Source organism: Dreissena polymorpha, chromosome 14 (genome assembly GCF_020536995.1).
Source record: "Dreissena polymorpha isolate Duluth1 chromosome 14, UMN_Dpol_1.0, whole genome shotgun sequence".
NCBI classification, from domain to species: Eukaryota; Metazoa; Mollusca; class Bivalvia; order Myida; family Dreissenidae; genus Dreissena; species Dreissena polymorpha.
Window position 1 is genome coordinate 13,214,552 of NC_068368.1, and position 15,279 is coordinate 13,229,830.

General features: G+C 34.3%; 1 protein-coding gene across 1 annotated transcript in view; it reads right to left on the reverse strand.

The window, feature by feature from the left end:
* Positions 1–15,279, reverse strand: part of LOC127857764 (hepatocyte growth factor receptor-like) — a 54,152-nt gene that overhangs the window by 29,017 nt on the left and 9,856 nt on the right. Inside the window, exon 13 of the mRNA XM_052394423.1 lies at positions 13,955–14,111. Within this exon, the coding sequence (XP_052250383.1) occupies positions 13,955–14,111 (157 nt within the window). The remainder of the gene's footprint in view (positions 1–13,954; positions 14,112–15,279) is intronic.

Consider the following 15,279-nt stretch of genomic DNA (forward strand, 5'->3'; position numbering starts at 1 on the left):
TTACATGTACCTCCGAATCCTGCTGGGTTTCAACGGTTTTTGATGATTCATTCTTAAAAAATACGTCAACGCAATTAATATTTTCCGAGTCCGAACGTTTTATTTTGTTCGTGTATGAACGCCAATTGTAGTGCTGCAACAATACGCCAAAAACCGTATTGCAATATATTGTCAGTTCAAAAACCCGTATTGCAATATATCGCAATATATTGCTTACTTGTACCAAAATTATAACTTGCCAATTACCCGATAATCCCGTATATTCCAGTTTTAAAGCAAATTCTGGTATATATTTACTATATATGTGCTCGAGAATAACAAAAAACACAAACATTCGCAAATTTTCTTAAGTATCAAATACATTTTGGCATTCGTTACTATTTAAAGATGTGATGAAATAATGTCCAACCGGGGCTTTTTTTCCACTGAACACGCGTAATTCACCTGACGTGATGTTCCCGTTTTTATACAACACAAAATACACCCATACTTTCCATGCCACGTTCTACATGTCTGTATAATTTTCGCGCGCTTTTTATTGAGACAAAGGATAAAGCACTTTTTATTTGACACTAGAATTTTTTATTGTCGCATTAGCATTAAAATTTTGAAACGATTCCGAAGTTCGGAATACAAATTTAATAATGCTCAATACAGAATCGAACAAAACATTTACAGCTGTGCGCAATTAATTCAACGATAATCTGTTCAAAAGCATCGAACGAATGCTCCGATGTAACAACGCTACTCCGTATAATACACTTTCAGAATGCTATTTTTACGGAATTTTTTGTTAACCTTGTTATCATTATTTCGAATGGCTTTTCTGGAGGAAATGTGAATGAATTTTTGTAAAATGTTCGTACCGGTATGATGAAAATCGTATCGCAATACAATATGCGAATTGCGTATTGCGATATATACCGATAAACCGGTATATTGTTGCAGCACTAGCCAATTATGAGACTTTTTCTGTTTTAACGTTTATATCTTGGCTTTCACATAACCCGGATGAAAATTCGACTGGTTTCCGGTAATTAATTGACGAAACACCCTTCTCGCGCAAGACCGGAATCCAGTAAAATAGTCACATGATTAATACGATTAGTTGCCCGGTTTCCATGACGTAATTTAAGAGCTATATATAGAATCACTGGGATTCCCAGATTTGAGTGTTCGTCGGGAGAGAGAGAGAGAGAGAGAGAGAGCGAGATCGTTGTACATGGTACAAATTGGATAAGCGTCGACTTCCCAAAAGAAAAAAGAAAAATTCTTTGAGGGTAAAATATTATATTTTGGTGAAAAATTATATTTTTGGAGGGGAAATGGTATTTTTAGGGGAAAATTTCTGGTAGGGGAAGACGCCGAATATCGGCGTCACTTTCTTAGTAAAAAAACCCCCTGCGTACATCCAACTTGTCGTCATTAAAGTCCAGAGTTTACATGAAATTATGTTACACGAGATATGTATTTCATACTACACTACGCGACCCGTGATTTTTGCTGCAATTCTCGCATCACCGCATGTACATGTAACATATATGTATACATTTACATTATACATTGCAATAATAAAGCTTTTGTTGTTGTTGTATACAATGGGCGTATTAGCTAAAATACTCCCGTTCGACATGAATTTGATGAAGTAATGTCGGAAGCTTTAACGGCTCCAAATTAATATAACAGCGCAGAATGATCATGCAATAATTATTGAACATAACATGTAAACATTATTTAATTATATTCCTGGCCCGAATACACTACCACTTTTCAAATTCCATATTGTTGCCATATACATGTAGCACTGTCTAAATTGAAAGTTGCATACTGTTTCGTCATTGGTCTGTTATAAATACCTTGTTTATCTATACATAGTATTTGATTTAGACAAAACTAATAATTTGGTAATTTACGAGAAATATGATATAAGCTTTTTAAATACGCTCGTCCCACATTATGCACTGTACTCTTTACACTTCTGAAAAATGGCGTAGTCATATGGTTGTGTTAATGAAATTCTCAAGCATATTTACCGACATAAATGTTTAAGATTATTTTTTTCGTAAGTGAAGTTGTAATTATGTTGGATTATTTGATAATTGTGAACATTAGAAAAGCGTTATGTATACAGTTATCGATACAATTCGGTTTATATGCATGAATTGCTGAATCATCGATGTCACCGATATCCACTGCAATCACGGCGAATCACCGCAAAACTGAGGGGAATCAGGGCGAAGATTATCTTGCTCTCGCGCGACGGCAGAGTGACGAATCACGTGAAATCTCAAAAATCAAACTGTCCGCCTTGACTCCGCAAATTAGGCAACAATCACGGGTCACGTAGTGTATACATTGTATATACAGAAGCGAAGGAGTCATAAAAAAACTAAATTTAGTATTAACGACAAGCTTACATTTACATCAATTTTAACTTTAATCCTTTGCTTAAAACAACAAAGTTACAAAGATATGAACCTCCAATTTTGGTCATCCTTCTCTTTCTCAAAATTTATTAAAAACCACACTATTTTTTTTTAATTTGTGTATCAAATGCTAACCATTCTTACCTAAAACATGATTAAGGAAACCGAAATTTTGACGCAGCGAGTTATTTTATTCTTATGGAAGATTAAATTATGCATGACAAAAATACAATCGGAAATATTTTTACAATCTTTTGAGGCTTTAAAAAAGATTTTACTGTTAAATAAAATAACACGTCTGACTTGTCGTCATTAAAATCCAGAGTTTGAATGAAATTACGTTACACGAGATACGCATTTCATACCATATAAGAGCAAAGGAAACATAAAGAACTAAATTTAGTATAAGCGACACGCTTACCTAAATTTAAACTTTAATCCAATTCTTAAAACAATAAAGTTGCAAGATACGGTAACTGCACGCACTTTGTAAAAAAATCTCAAATTCATTTGAACTCCACACTCATTCCATCACGCGAAACCCTTAAGGTGTCGCAATACAGAAGCGAAGGAGTCATAAAAAAACTCAATTTAGCATTAACAACATGCTTACATGTACATCAATTTTAACTTTAATCCTTTGCTTAAAAACAATAAAGTTACAAAGATTTGAACCTCCAATTTTGGTCATCCTTCTCTTTCTCAAAATTTATTAAAAACCACACTATTTTTTTTTAATTTGTGCATCAAATGCTAACCATTCTTACCTAAAACATGATTAAGGAAACCGAAATCTTTACGCAGCGAGTTATTTATTCTTATGGAAGATTAAATTATGCATGACAAAAATACAATCGGAAATATTTTTACAATCTTTTGATGCTTTAAAAAATATTTTACTGTTAAATAAAATAACACGTCTGACTTGTCGTCATTAAAATCCAGAGTTTTAATGAAATTACGTTACACGAGATACGCATTTCATACCAATGAGCAAAGGAGACATAAAGAACTAAATTTAGTATAAGCAACACGCTTACCTAAATTTAAACTTTAATCCAATTCTTAAAACAATATTATAAAGTTGCAAGACACAGTAACATGCACGAACTTCCATTTTCTGTGATTTTTTTGCGTTCCATTTCTCAAAATTTATTTACAACCACACTAATTCTTAATTACATTTGTATCATATGCTTAACATAACAAAGCCGTAATCCTGTCGCTGTAAGTTATTTTATTCCTATGAAAATTTAAATTATGCATGGCAAACACAAAATCCAAAATAATATTGGATTCTTTCTATGCTTAAAAACATATTTAACTGCACGACTGACTTGTAGTCATTAAAATCCAGAGTTTAAATGAAAATACGCCACACAAGATATAGCTGTATTCCATATCAATTCATGTGTGCTGAACAAAGGGGCAAATATACACTAGGCTTACAATGCTCAAACCAAAAGGTTCCAAATTGTTGCAAACAAATAAATTAAACATTCACATTTATCAATTATAATTACAAGCTATTTGTTTTTGTACTGCTATAAATTGTGGTGTGGTGAACCTATATGAGAATCAGGTGAACCACTGCCCTAATCAGAAATCAGTCTGAATTAATGTTACTCAGCTTTACATATTCTACTAATTATTAATTAAATAAAAATATTAAATCTTGACAGAACTTTGTCAAGTTGACGATGCTTATAATTTGAGAAGTTAATGATTTATAACATCGAGGGGGGTATTCCAGACGTTAAACATTGCATCATTACATGGAAAAACAGCTGCACAACTGTATGCGAAAAGGTAAAACAGTATATTCTATCGAGAACTAACTTGCATAGCAACGTCCGAAATGTGCAAACTCCGACATCTAATCGATATTAATAAATTCAAGATATAACGTTAACTGAACTGTTATACAGAAATCAAACTATAAAACTTGTGTTTTGATAAAAAAAATAAGCAAAGCAAACCAAAAAAAATTACCCTTTTAACGGCAAAACGATTAATTTATCCAATATTCAACACATGTATTTCCATTCAAATTATGCCCTTGAACTTTAACGGTTGATTGTCGTTTCGTGCCAATACCAGTTCGTGCCACTAATATTTGTGTTGTTTATTTTTAAAGGTAAGTTTCGTGAGAAATAAATGTGTTTGAAAACTTTCTCACATGGTAATGGTATATAAAATTCAACTCATCGGACAAATTCAAGAACACAATGACACTTACCAAGTTTTCTGAACAACCGTACACAGCGCAAAATGCGGGAGCCGCGTGATGTCTATTTCCATATCCACGGGTGTGTTTATGTCAAATGCTAGTGTTTTTCAATAGATCGTATACTTATCTAAAAAACGGCGAAGTAGCGTTCACTTTAACTATTTTGATGATGTTATTTTGTAAATACTTTCTCGCGTTCTTTTCGAACGTTCATTGGCAGCCATATTGAATGTTGGTTGTATACTTCCGAAATAATGTGTTTTAATGACTCTCAAAAATGTTTTTAGTGCAGAAATTGTAGTTTTAAGTATCGATTTCTCGGATTTATTTTATATATTTTGTTAACTTATTTGCGTTTAAATTTGATTGTTTGTTGTTTACTTGCGAACTATTTTTCATGTGTACGCTAGTGGATATGTAATCAGGTTACCATATTTACATTAATGAAATTTAACTGTTGTTTGTTTTTGTTTGTTTTGTTAATATTTTCTAAACGGGTTCAGCTATGTATGTTAAACGCAATATGAATTTATTTATTAATTTGGGAATAAAATCGCAATATGTATTAATTAAAATCAAATTTGAAGTGTCTATCGCGTGAATTGTCTCCTTGTGTTGAATTGTGTTTGGGTTGCTATTAACGCTATTAACGCTTCCGGCGAGAACTCATTTTATAGCGATTGCGCAATAAAAAACACCACTTTTTCGTAATTTTATCAAAAACTGGACTTTTCCCAGATATGACGAATACGCCATCGTGTAGATCGAGTTCTGGTCCATATACATGTCAAATTTCAGCAAAAGTTACAGACCAGTTTTCAAGACTCCCAAATCGCTGCTATACGCTGGAGCTTAACGAATTTTAGCCCCCTTTATCATTCGTTCGATTGAACGTCATCAATGATGACGTCCAATACAGCACTCATTCCATATTTCCTGTTTTATTTGTGTTTGATATTGTGTATCCAATAAGATGCTGTTGTTAATTTTAAAGTATCCTGGGTCTCTTTCAGGTTGTATATTGTGCAGTTTAAGTTCAACTATAGAGTGGTCAGTCATAAATCCTGGTTTTATGTTACATGTGTCAATAATGTTGCAAAGAGATTCAGATATTAAAAAATAGTCTAATCTACAAAATATTGTTGGTTTTGTGTTTGAGTGCCAGGTGAATTTGCTTTCGTTTGGGTATACTGTACGCCAGATATCTATCATATTGTAGTTTTCAATTATGTTATTTAAAATGTTTCTATTTTTAGGATGAGTATAAATGTTTCCATTCTTTTTATCTAATAATGGGTTCAGGACAGTATTGAAATCACCGCCGATTATAATATTTTTATCTTGGTTACTAATTATAAAGGATTGTAATGTTTCGTAAAATGCGGAATCATCTATGTTGGGACCGTAAACGTTGATTAATGTAAGTTCTGTTTCATGTATTTTGATATCTATACTTGCTAGTCTGCCAATTATTATTTCGTTAAGGTTATCAACTGTGATCCCTATGTTACTTTTTATCAGAAAGGCAATGCTTTGTTTATTAGTACATTGTCCACTGAGGTAGATATCCCCATCCCATTCATTTTTTAAGGTTTGCGCTAAAGTGTGTGTCAAGTGACTTTCTTGTAATAAGCATACATTATATTTTTTTTCGTCTAACCATTTGAAGATTTTTATGCGTTTATCTTTGCTGTTTAGCCCTTTTACATTTAAAGTACATAGCTTGATCATTTAAAAAAGGGTGATGTAAATGATAATGTATGTGTGCTTGTCCAGTTAGTTTCTATTTGAAAACGTGTGCAGTTGGTTTCTATTATAAGAAGTAAGATGTCTACACAAACAAACAAAATTAGAAAACAAAAATAAGGGATACATAAGGATGAATATTCCATAAAAAAGAAGGAGTAAAAAAAAAAATCATAAATGTGAGATTATAACAATAATAAACCACTGGTCTCCAATAGAGACATAAACAGCGCATTTCCTTGCACTGGAAATACACAAACTAATTGAATTAGTGATCTGAGATACAAAAAGTATATATGTATAACACCGTAGATTATATGGTAGCTTATAGTAATAATAATAATAATAATTTTATAGCAAACATGAATATGCTAGTCCTTTTCTTTCTTTTTTTTATCCTTTCGTTTTTGCTCCCATATAGACCGCGACAGTTCAACGACGCAATATTTATATCATTCATTGACAAAAATAGGTGGCATTAAATTATAAAGACAGTGTTTTTGTCTCTTCTTCATAAGATATTTTAGTGAAATAGAAATAAAGGTCAGATAAGTACACTGTACACAACAATTCACCATCCAAGTTACAAAAATAGCTATTTCATAAAGAAAAACATTGTGTTTTGCTAAACATTATCATATGTAAGAAGATTTTTCTTCTAAACAAACATACATAGATTAAAAGAAAACAACACAAAAGGTTATATGAACAAGCAAAATACAAATATTATGTTAAGGGATGATGATTAAATACGGTTCTGTCAACATCGTATAAATGTAGGTAGTGATCTGAAAAAAAAAGCACGTATATATGACACCGTTCAATGGATGATGACTCTTTGAAAAAAAAAATCACTGTATAGCGAAAGTCGTTTTCTACCTAATATATAGCATTACATATTCAAAAATTAAAAAAGAGTCGATCAACTAACGTACTGTGTGTGTGTGTGTGTGTGTGTGTGTGTGTGTGTATGTGTGTGTGTGTGTGTGTGTGTGTGTGTGTGTGTGTGTGTGTGTGCGTGTGCGTGTGCGTGTGCGTGTGCGTGTGCGTGTGCGTGTGTGTGTGTGTGTGATCGCGTATGTATCCGCACGTGTGTGTGCGCGTGCGTGCATGTGTGTGTGCATGTTTGAGTGTGTGCGTGTGCTGGTTTTACTTTGCGTGCGCGCGAGCGTGTGAGTTATGGGCATGCGTACGTGTATATGTTTGTGCGTTTTTGCGTGTTGGTTTTTGCGTGTGTGTATGTTGTTATAATTATTAAGCGTTGATTACAATAATAACTAAATAAATATGGCTATTGTAATTACAAAATATTGTTAATATCAAGAGACACATGCTCTATAAGAAAAACAAATGATTTGTATGGTAAAGCTGTAAAATAACAGATGTACACAGGTACTTTTTCACATCCGTCTCTTTGTCGATCCAAATATACGAAAACGAAATGTGCTTAGATCGACTGACGGATACTCACGCGTTTATTAAATAAAGGGAGACTTATTAGAAGTTATCTACGTTTGGAATGTAAATCTCATATTTTAATCAGTCTGTATCCGGCCGTTAGTTAATCTAGTTCCGAAAAAAAAGATGAACTAGACTAACCACCGGATGTGTTGATACTAAACTATCAAAGTTATGAGCGTTAAACTTTCAGTAGGAAAGTTGTATTTGGTAAATAAAGAGTTCGAATACTTTTAATTATGTGAACATCTGTATACCATGCCTTTAAAGTGTACCTGTAATAATAATAAAGCACAGTAATACTACTGGAAAAGCATCTTGAAGAAAACTAACAACAACATGGAAAACAAAAAGAAAACATACATAAATAAATATATATGTAAGTGTACTGGATGTATTCAGTACAATAGTTGGCAGGTCCCATGACAGGAAGAGAATGATCTGAAATTATAGAATCAATAATTATGAAGCTATATCAGTCTTTTTTTTAATTATGTGAGGAATCTTCAATTGGCCCATTTAACCGCTTCCAAATAAAGTATAAAAATCATTTTATTCTAGGTAGTGTTAAATAGGAAGATAGAAATGGGGCCATTGATTTATTTAGGTAGTAAGACTTCGCATTTTATTAACATATAAACATAGAATGAAAACAAAATTTGTTTAAATGAAATGATGCCATGTAGCATGGTGTAAAAGCTGAACTATTAACACTTAGAGCATTATTTCTACAATTTGAATATTTATATTATAAACAGTATTTAAGTAATCGTACTATTAAAAAAAAATATGCACGATACTCTAAAGACAGATAGATTAAATAGACTATACATGTATACTAGTAACAGGCGTATTTTTTTTTTCTTTGAAAAGGCAAATCTTAACAGTTATTATGCGTTTTACTACTAGGACATTCATAGATGTAATATTTGCTTTAAAAAAGAAAACACGCATCAAATATATTCAATATAAATTATTTTCTATAATCGAATCACAGTTCTTGAGAAAAGAAATCTAAATATACCATACAAACAATAATCATGTACTTTCCATAAACGAATCACAGTTCTTGAGAACAGAAATCCAAATAAACCGTACAGACAATATGTACATATCAAGAAAATATTTCATTTAGACATGTAACAGGTGTGAGGGTTCAGTTTTATATAAAATACTAACTATTCCAAAATTCTATAAAAACACTTTATAAAATGTTTAATATTAGTAGATCACTGGCTGTTCAATTATTGGAAAAAAAACTCTAAATATTTCTATTATCATAACATTTATCATCAAAAATACCTTGCTGAAAGGATCGGGAAACAAACACTACCCTGTTTACATATTTAAAGTATACTCCCTCTTAAGTGGGTTTGCTTTTTCTCTGCGATACGTTCATTGCGGAAATGTGTACATTTTAAAATTTTATGGCAATGTTTTGAATGAATGAGGTAACAACATACGAATATATACACAATTCCCATTTCAAATAGATAAATTAAGTTATACAGTAAATTGCACGCAGTTTTTGGGGATATGAATAAATCTTAACAAGTTTAATAGGTACGTGTTTTATGATATCCGATGGTTGTTAAGAATATGATTATTAGTTTGTGACAAAAATTTATAGCTGTCTATAGGTAATGGTTCGTGCGCCAAGTAAATGTGTGTTTGTGTAAGTGTACGGATGCATGCGCGCGTGTGTGTGCCTGCGTACTTACATGCGTGCGTCTATATGGTAGCAAGCGTCTGTGTGGTGTGTGTGTATTTGTGTGTGTTACAAATTACATTTAACTTACAAAAACACAGCTACATGTGATATCACGAAAACATACTTTCTAAAGGGAAAATACACATTGGGTTCTACAGGGTATCTATAGAAAGAGAGTGTTTAATGTCCGGGTCCAGAGTTATCGCCCCTATTTTATTGATTGTGTTCTGTTGGTCGATCTTGAGCTGCTGCCATTTGACACTTTTCGGGCGTAAGTTGTATTGTTTGTCGCATGCTTTTTGTTTGGCCATGCCTTTGCCAGCCAGAGTTTGTATTTATCAAATGTCACTAGCTCGTTACGGTCTTGTCCCCGATAGCGTACGGGGTCATGCATAGTTGAGATTGACCGTATTGTCATAAGAGATGTTCAGTATCAGTTTGAAGTAAATCGGTGTAGAAATGAAGAAGTAAATGTAAAATAACCTTAAACAATGAGTAGACATCTCTGACCCGGCCCCACCCCAACTCCAAAGGTCACAGGGGTAAAAAAAATGATGTGGATGGAAAGGTGTTGTCCAGATACACATGCATACCAAATATGAAAGCAATATCTGAAGGGAAACAGACGGTATGAGCTTCCTTTTAATTGCGGTCGCAGATTTCGAAACCTGAACGCGAACCCCAAGTTCAAAAATTTCATACGTATGGATAGGTGTTGAAAGTTCAAAATTTCATACGTATGGATAGGTGTTGTCCAGATACACATTCGTACCAAATATGAAAGCAATATCTGAAGGGACACAGAAGGTATGAGCCCCTTTTCGAATCACGGTCGCAAGAAAATCTCTGACCCGGCACCACCCCAACCCCCATAACTTTTGACCCAGGGGTAAGATCAAAATTCCACCACCGTCACCGTCGCACATATGCGTATAGCTACCATGTGTGTAAGTTTCAAGGTTCTAGTGCTAAAAGTGTAGGAGGAGACAGTGGCCAGGACGGACGGACGGACGGCGGAGATAACCACATAATTCCCACGTTTTTTCCGAAAAGCGTTGGGATAATAAACCTCGCCGAAATAAAGAGGTGAACGCAAATAGCGTAAATCAGAGATCTATAAGTGTTAAGTGAACGATTTTTGGGTAATGAATAATGAACCTTTTGTAGTAACAGCAGTAATCACAATTAGGAGATACCGGTAGGACTGAATTACACTATCAACGTTAATCTCTAAAATGATACGTAGCTAATGTTTGATAACCTTTTAAGGAGATGTCTTAAATAAGCCAATGCAATGCTATGATATATTTATTCTGATCTACTGGAGTTTTAAATCTTCAACATTATTCTAGCTATATAAAAATTAGTAAAGGTAAACACCTGGGCTGAACAACTATGAACCAAAACACATAACACTACCACACACTGACCTTTTCCTAGAGTTGTTCAAATAAGATCTCTGTCGACAAAAAATTCCACAAACAACTATTATATTACGTTATCTAAAGTTAAAATGGTGAGAAAGACCAAATAAGTATTTTTTTCATAGCATCCCATCATTTAAAACGGTAAAAAGCGCGTTAAAGGAATTTTAAGAATTATTTCTATGCACAAATCTACATTTCAATAAAGGGACGGACGAAAAATATTCAGATTCTAAATACCCAAATATAAAAGTTGGTATGCACGATTTTGTCAAGTATTTTTGAATTAACATAAAATGTGTAAGAAGACTTATTATACATATATTTCAATATAAATTAAAGGGGCCGTCCAACAGATTGGTCAATTTACAAATTAAAAAAAAGTTGTTTCAGATTCGCAAATTTTCGTTTTTGTTGATATTTGTGAGGAAATAGTAATACTGACCATTTACCATGCTCTTAAATATCCATTATATGCATCCTCGACGATTTGAAAACCTGACAATTATAAAGCGTCGTGCGACGCAAAACGATTGAATAATTTGGAAAGTTCTGTTGTTGTAGTTATATTTTGGAAAACTACGAGGATTGCTTATATAGGTAAATCAAAGTGCTGACAGTACTGGTGTGACGATGCTTTTGAAGAGGATGGATATAAAACATCAATTTAAGTCTATCTATATCACCACAATTGTGTATGCTGATACGAACATTTGGGTACGATAAAAAATTTGGGTACAAAAATTTTGGGTACGAAAAAAAATTTGGTACGAAAACAAATTGCGTACGAAACATTTTTGGTACGAAAAAAAGTTTAGGGGTACGGGGAAGTAGTACCCGTGGGTAACTTGACCCATTGAGCGAAACTGGGAGGCGGGTCACATTCTTGTTCATTAAGTATGGCAATACCTTCATGATGATTCTCGAAAGTAGGTATGAGCACATAGCCGGACCATGTGAGCTCAATCGTATGAGCACTTGACTATCCGAGTTCGCCCACGAACATATGGATAAGTTAACTAATAGCGAAATGACCTTATACATGTATATGCTGAAATCTAACAATCGAACGAAATATCAAACATGGTATGTACACTTAGGTGGTTGTGTAATTTCTGTTAGAATATCGTATTCAATATGTAAATTTTAAATGATTGTGCCCGCACTTGAGTTTGTTGCCTTTTTTGAGTCTATACGCGCCTAGGCTGCACCCAGTCTGTGTATTTGTGTTTTTCCAAGGTAATGAGTTACCTCCGCGATGAGGCTGCATAATGTTGGGACCCGGAGGGTGTCCAGCACTCCTACCTAATAAAATTAGATTGACGACAGTTGGGACGAATTTTGAATGATACCTCCAATTTCCAGCTATTTGTTTTGTACTGAAATACTTTTTAATTTTTTATATGGTCAAATGCTGCGGGGGGAGGGGGGATGAGAGTATCCGGAAAAAAACACCTGTCCGGAATGGTGACCACAAAACAGACAAAATATAACATTGCGCCGGGAGCGGGAATCGAACCGGTGTCGTAAAGGTGAAAAAGCGAACGTCCTTACCACTGCGCTAGCGGGACGGACAATTACGCTAAGAAATGTTGTTATATCTATATATATCATAGCAGTGCAGCGTTTACAATTTGCAGGTTCGAAATTGTTCGCATTCTTTAGTTTTGTGATCACGTAAAAAGTTAATTCTACATGTTTTCATTCGCAATTTATTTACTAAATCGAGAACAAATATCAAACAAAATAGAGAAAATATATAGTTGTTTCATTGGTCCATAAAAATAAAATGGATGTAAAATTACTAATTTTAGATTAACGTTCTGATACACTTATTGAATCTGTTTCCCCAGGATATGCTGTTCTATTAATATTTACCTTTATCAACACGAACGACAACTCTGCTAGGAGAATGTTATCAATGAAAATCAACGAGCAATCTCCTACGCAGTGGCGAATGCCAAGGGAAGTAACTGAAAAATCGAGTTATCTCAATCGGACTGGCTCGGTCTTTTACATAGGTCCCAATTGTGAAGATTTTTTTTACTGGTTATCAAACCTTAGACGACGCTGTTCCAGCATCGTCAAAAATACATCCGCTCTAAGCATGAGCATGGATGGTCGGGTGGTCAAGGCGGTCAAATGTTTAAATTTATCAATAGAAAGCATTTAATGACATGCTTCAATACATGCCAAAATCTGTTGGACAGCCCCTTTAAGTAAAGGTTAAGAAGAACATGTGCCCAAAACTGCGAAATAAGCGAGATATTTAATTCTGAAATCGAAAATGTCTATGCAGTCAAATTCGCCATTATGTATATCATGCACGTACGATGTGAATATAAATTTAGTTTTACGGATCATTTTAATTTCCTGCAACACTATCTATTGATACGACACACGAACACTAACTCCGATCCTAATAAAAAGACGACTGCTTCGGTTATTGTAGGAAAATATGTACGAAAAATCTTCGTCACAATCGGCTTGGGGCGCTAATTTGTGTTTGCTGAATTTTATGAAATTCGTCTTCAATGTATAATTGTTCTTTCCTATTTTGTGTTAGTGTAACATATTTTAATCAATATATTACAATTGAACACATATCAAAATCGTGCATACCCACTTTAAGAGATTATAACCGTGTATATCTGATTAAATCTCAAACGCAATTTCTCCACTGTTTCAACATTCACAATCATAAGAAAAATGCAAGGGAGAATACTGTGAGAAATTTCAGTTGTTTTTTTGTTTAAATGTTTTGTTTTTTTGTGTGTATTTTTCCCTATTAAATTACCTTTTTCAAATACGTTAAAGCAAGGTTTCATGATAAATAATTGAAGCATTTATAATGTATGAAGATCATATTTTAATTTGAAGTGAATTCATTGCTTAGACAGGTATATGTATTTGTATGTAACCTTACACAAATACATGAAAGCGGTCACGAGAAGCTTACTATGTCGGATTTCGCATCAAAGAAGCCCTGCTTGAGACTTTCGGGCGCCATCCAGCGGACCGGAACCATGGAACCATTCTCGCTCATGTATTCTTTCGAGAAGAGATCCGCGCTGAATGAGTTGTCAGCGACCTTGACCAGGCGTTCTTTTCCGACCCTGACAATTACAACATACCAAAGCATGAATTATCGAATGTGGTGCTGTTAATTGCAAGTTGGCTTCGCTCTGAGAATCTGTTCTTGATGCATGATGGTTAAGTGTTGTCCATATTAGCCTGTGCAGTCCGCACATGCAAATAACACTTTGTGCTATTTTTTCTTTAACAAAATATTTTCTTCGCCTATTAGACTATTATCTACTAGTAATGTCTTAATACTCTATTATTCCACTACTATTAATGTCAACATAAAGCCAAACTCTTCTACCAGTACAAGCAAGTGCTGCTGGTCGATCCCAAGTTTACCACGGCGATGTATGATCATCAGGAAATGCGTTTTGTGAGCCGTTATTCTACTGCAACCTCTGCAGCAACCCTCTACCATTACAACAACTATCAATACCATTACCGGAACTGTCCACTATCGTCAACGGAACCATCTACTTTTATCCCTAGGATTACCATTAGCGTAACCGAAACCACCAACTATTATTACCACAGCCACCAATACATAACCACAATCAAAATTACCATTATCACAATCATCCGCTACGAATACCAAAACCGTCCATACCAATACCAGAATCCCCAACTACCATCACCAGAACGCCGATAACAGTGCCACAACAACTATCGACCATTACCACAACAGGTATCGCCAATATCTCAACCACGACAACAATTACCACAGGCTCCACAACCATGACCAAACAATGCCGTTCTTCTTCAAATACTATACCAAAAATTAATTCAGGGCAAGCCCTGCTCTTCCTTATCCTTTAGGGATCATCGTGTCATGAGTTGTGCTACGAGTACTTATAATGCTTTATTTACCACCACCCTCTACCATAACCTCATCCATCAAAACCATTACGAGAACACCTCCTTCAACCCAGGACTTTAGTCAAGGATGATCTTCGTGCGATGCTTTTTTCTATCAGTAAGTCTGCAACTACTTAATTCACGACAAACACCACTTTCGTTATCACAATCACCACTTACATTACCTCAATCACCTCGACCTTTACCAAAAGTACCACTACCATTATCAATACAAGCATTTTTACCATTATCACAAACACCCCTACCGTTACCGATATCACCAATAAGATTATCACAAGTACCACTAGCATTAACAAAATCACCACTCCCATTATCACAAGCACC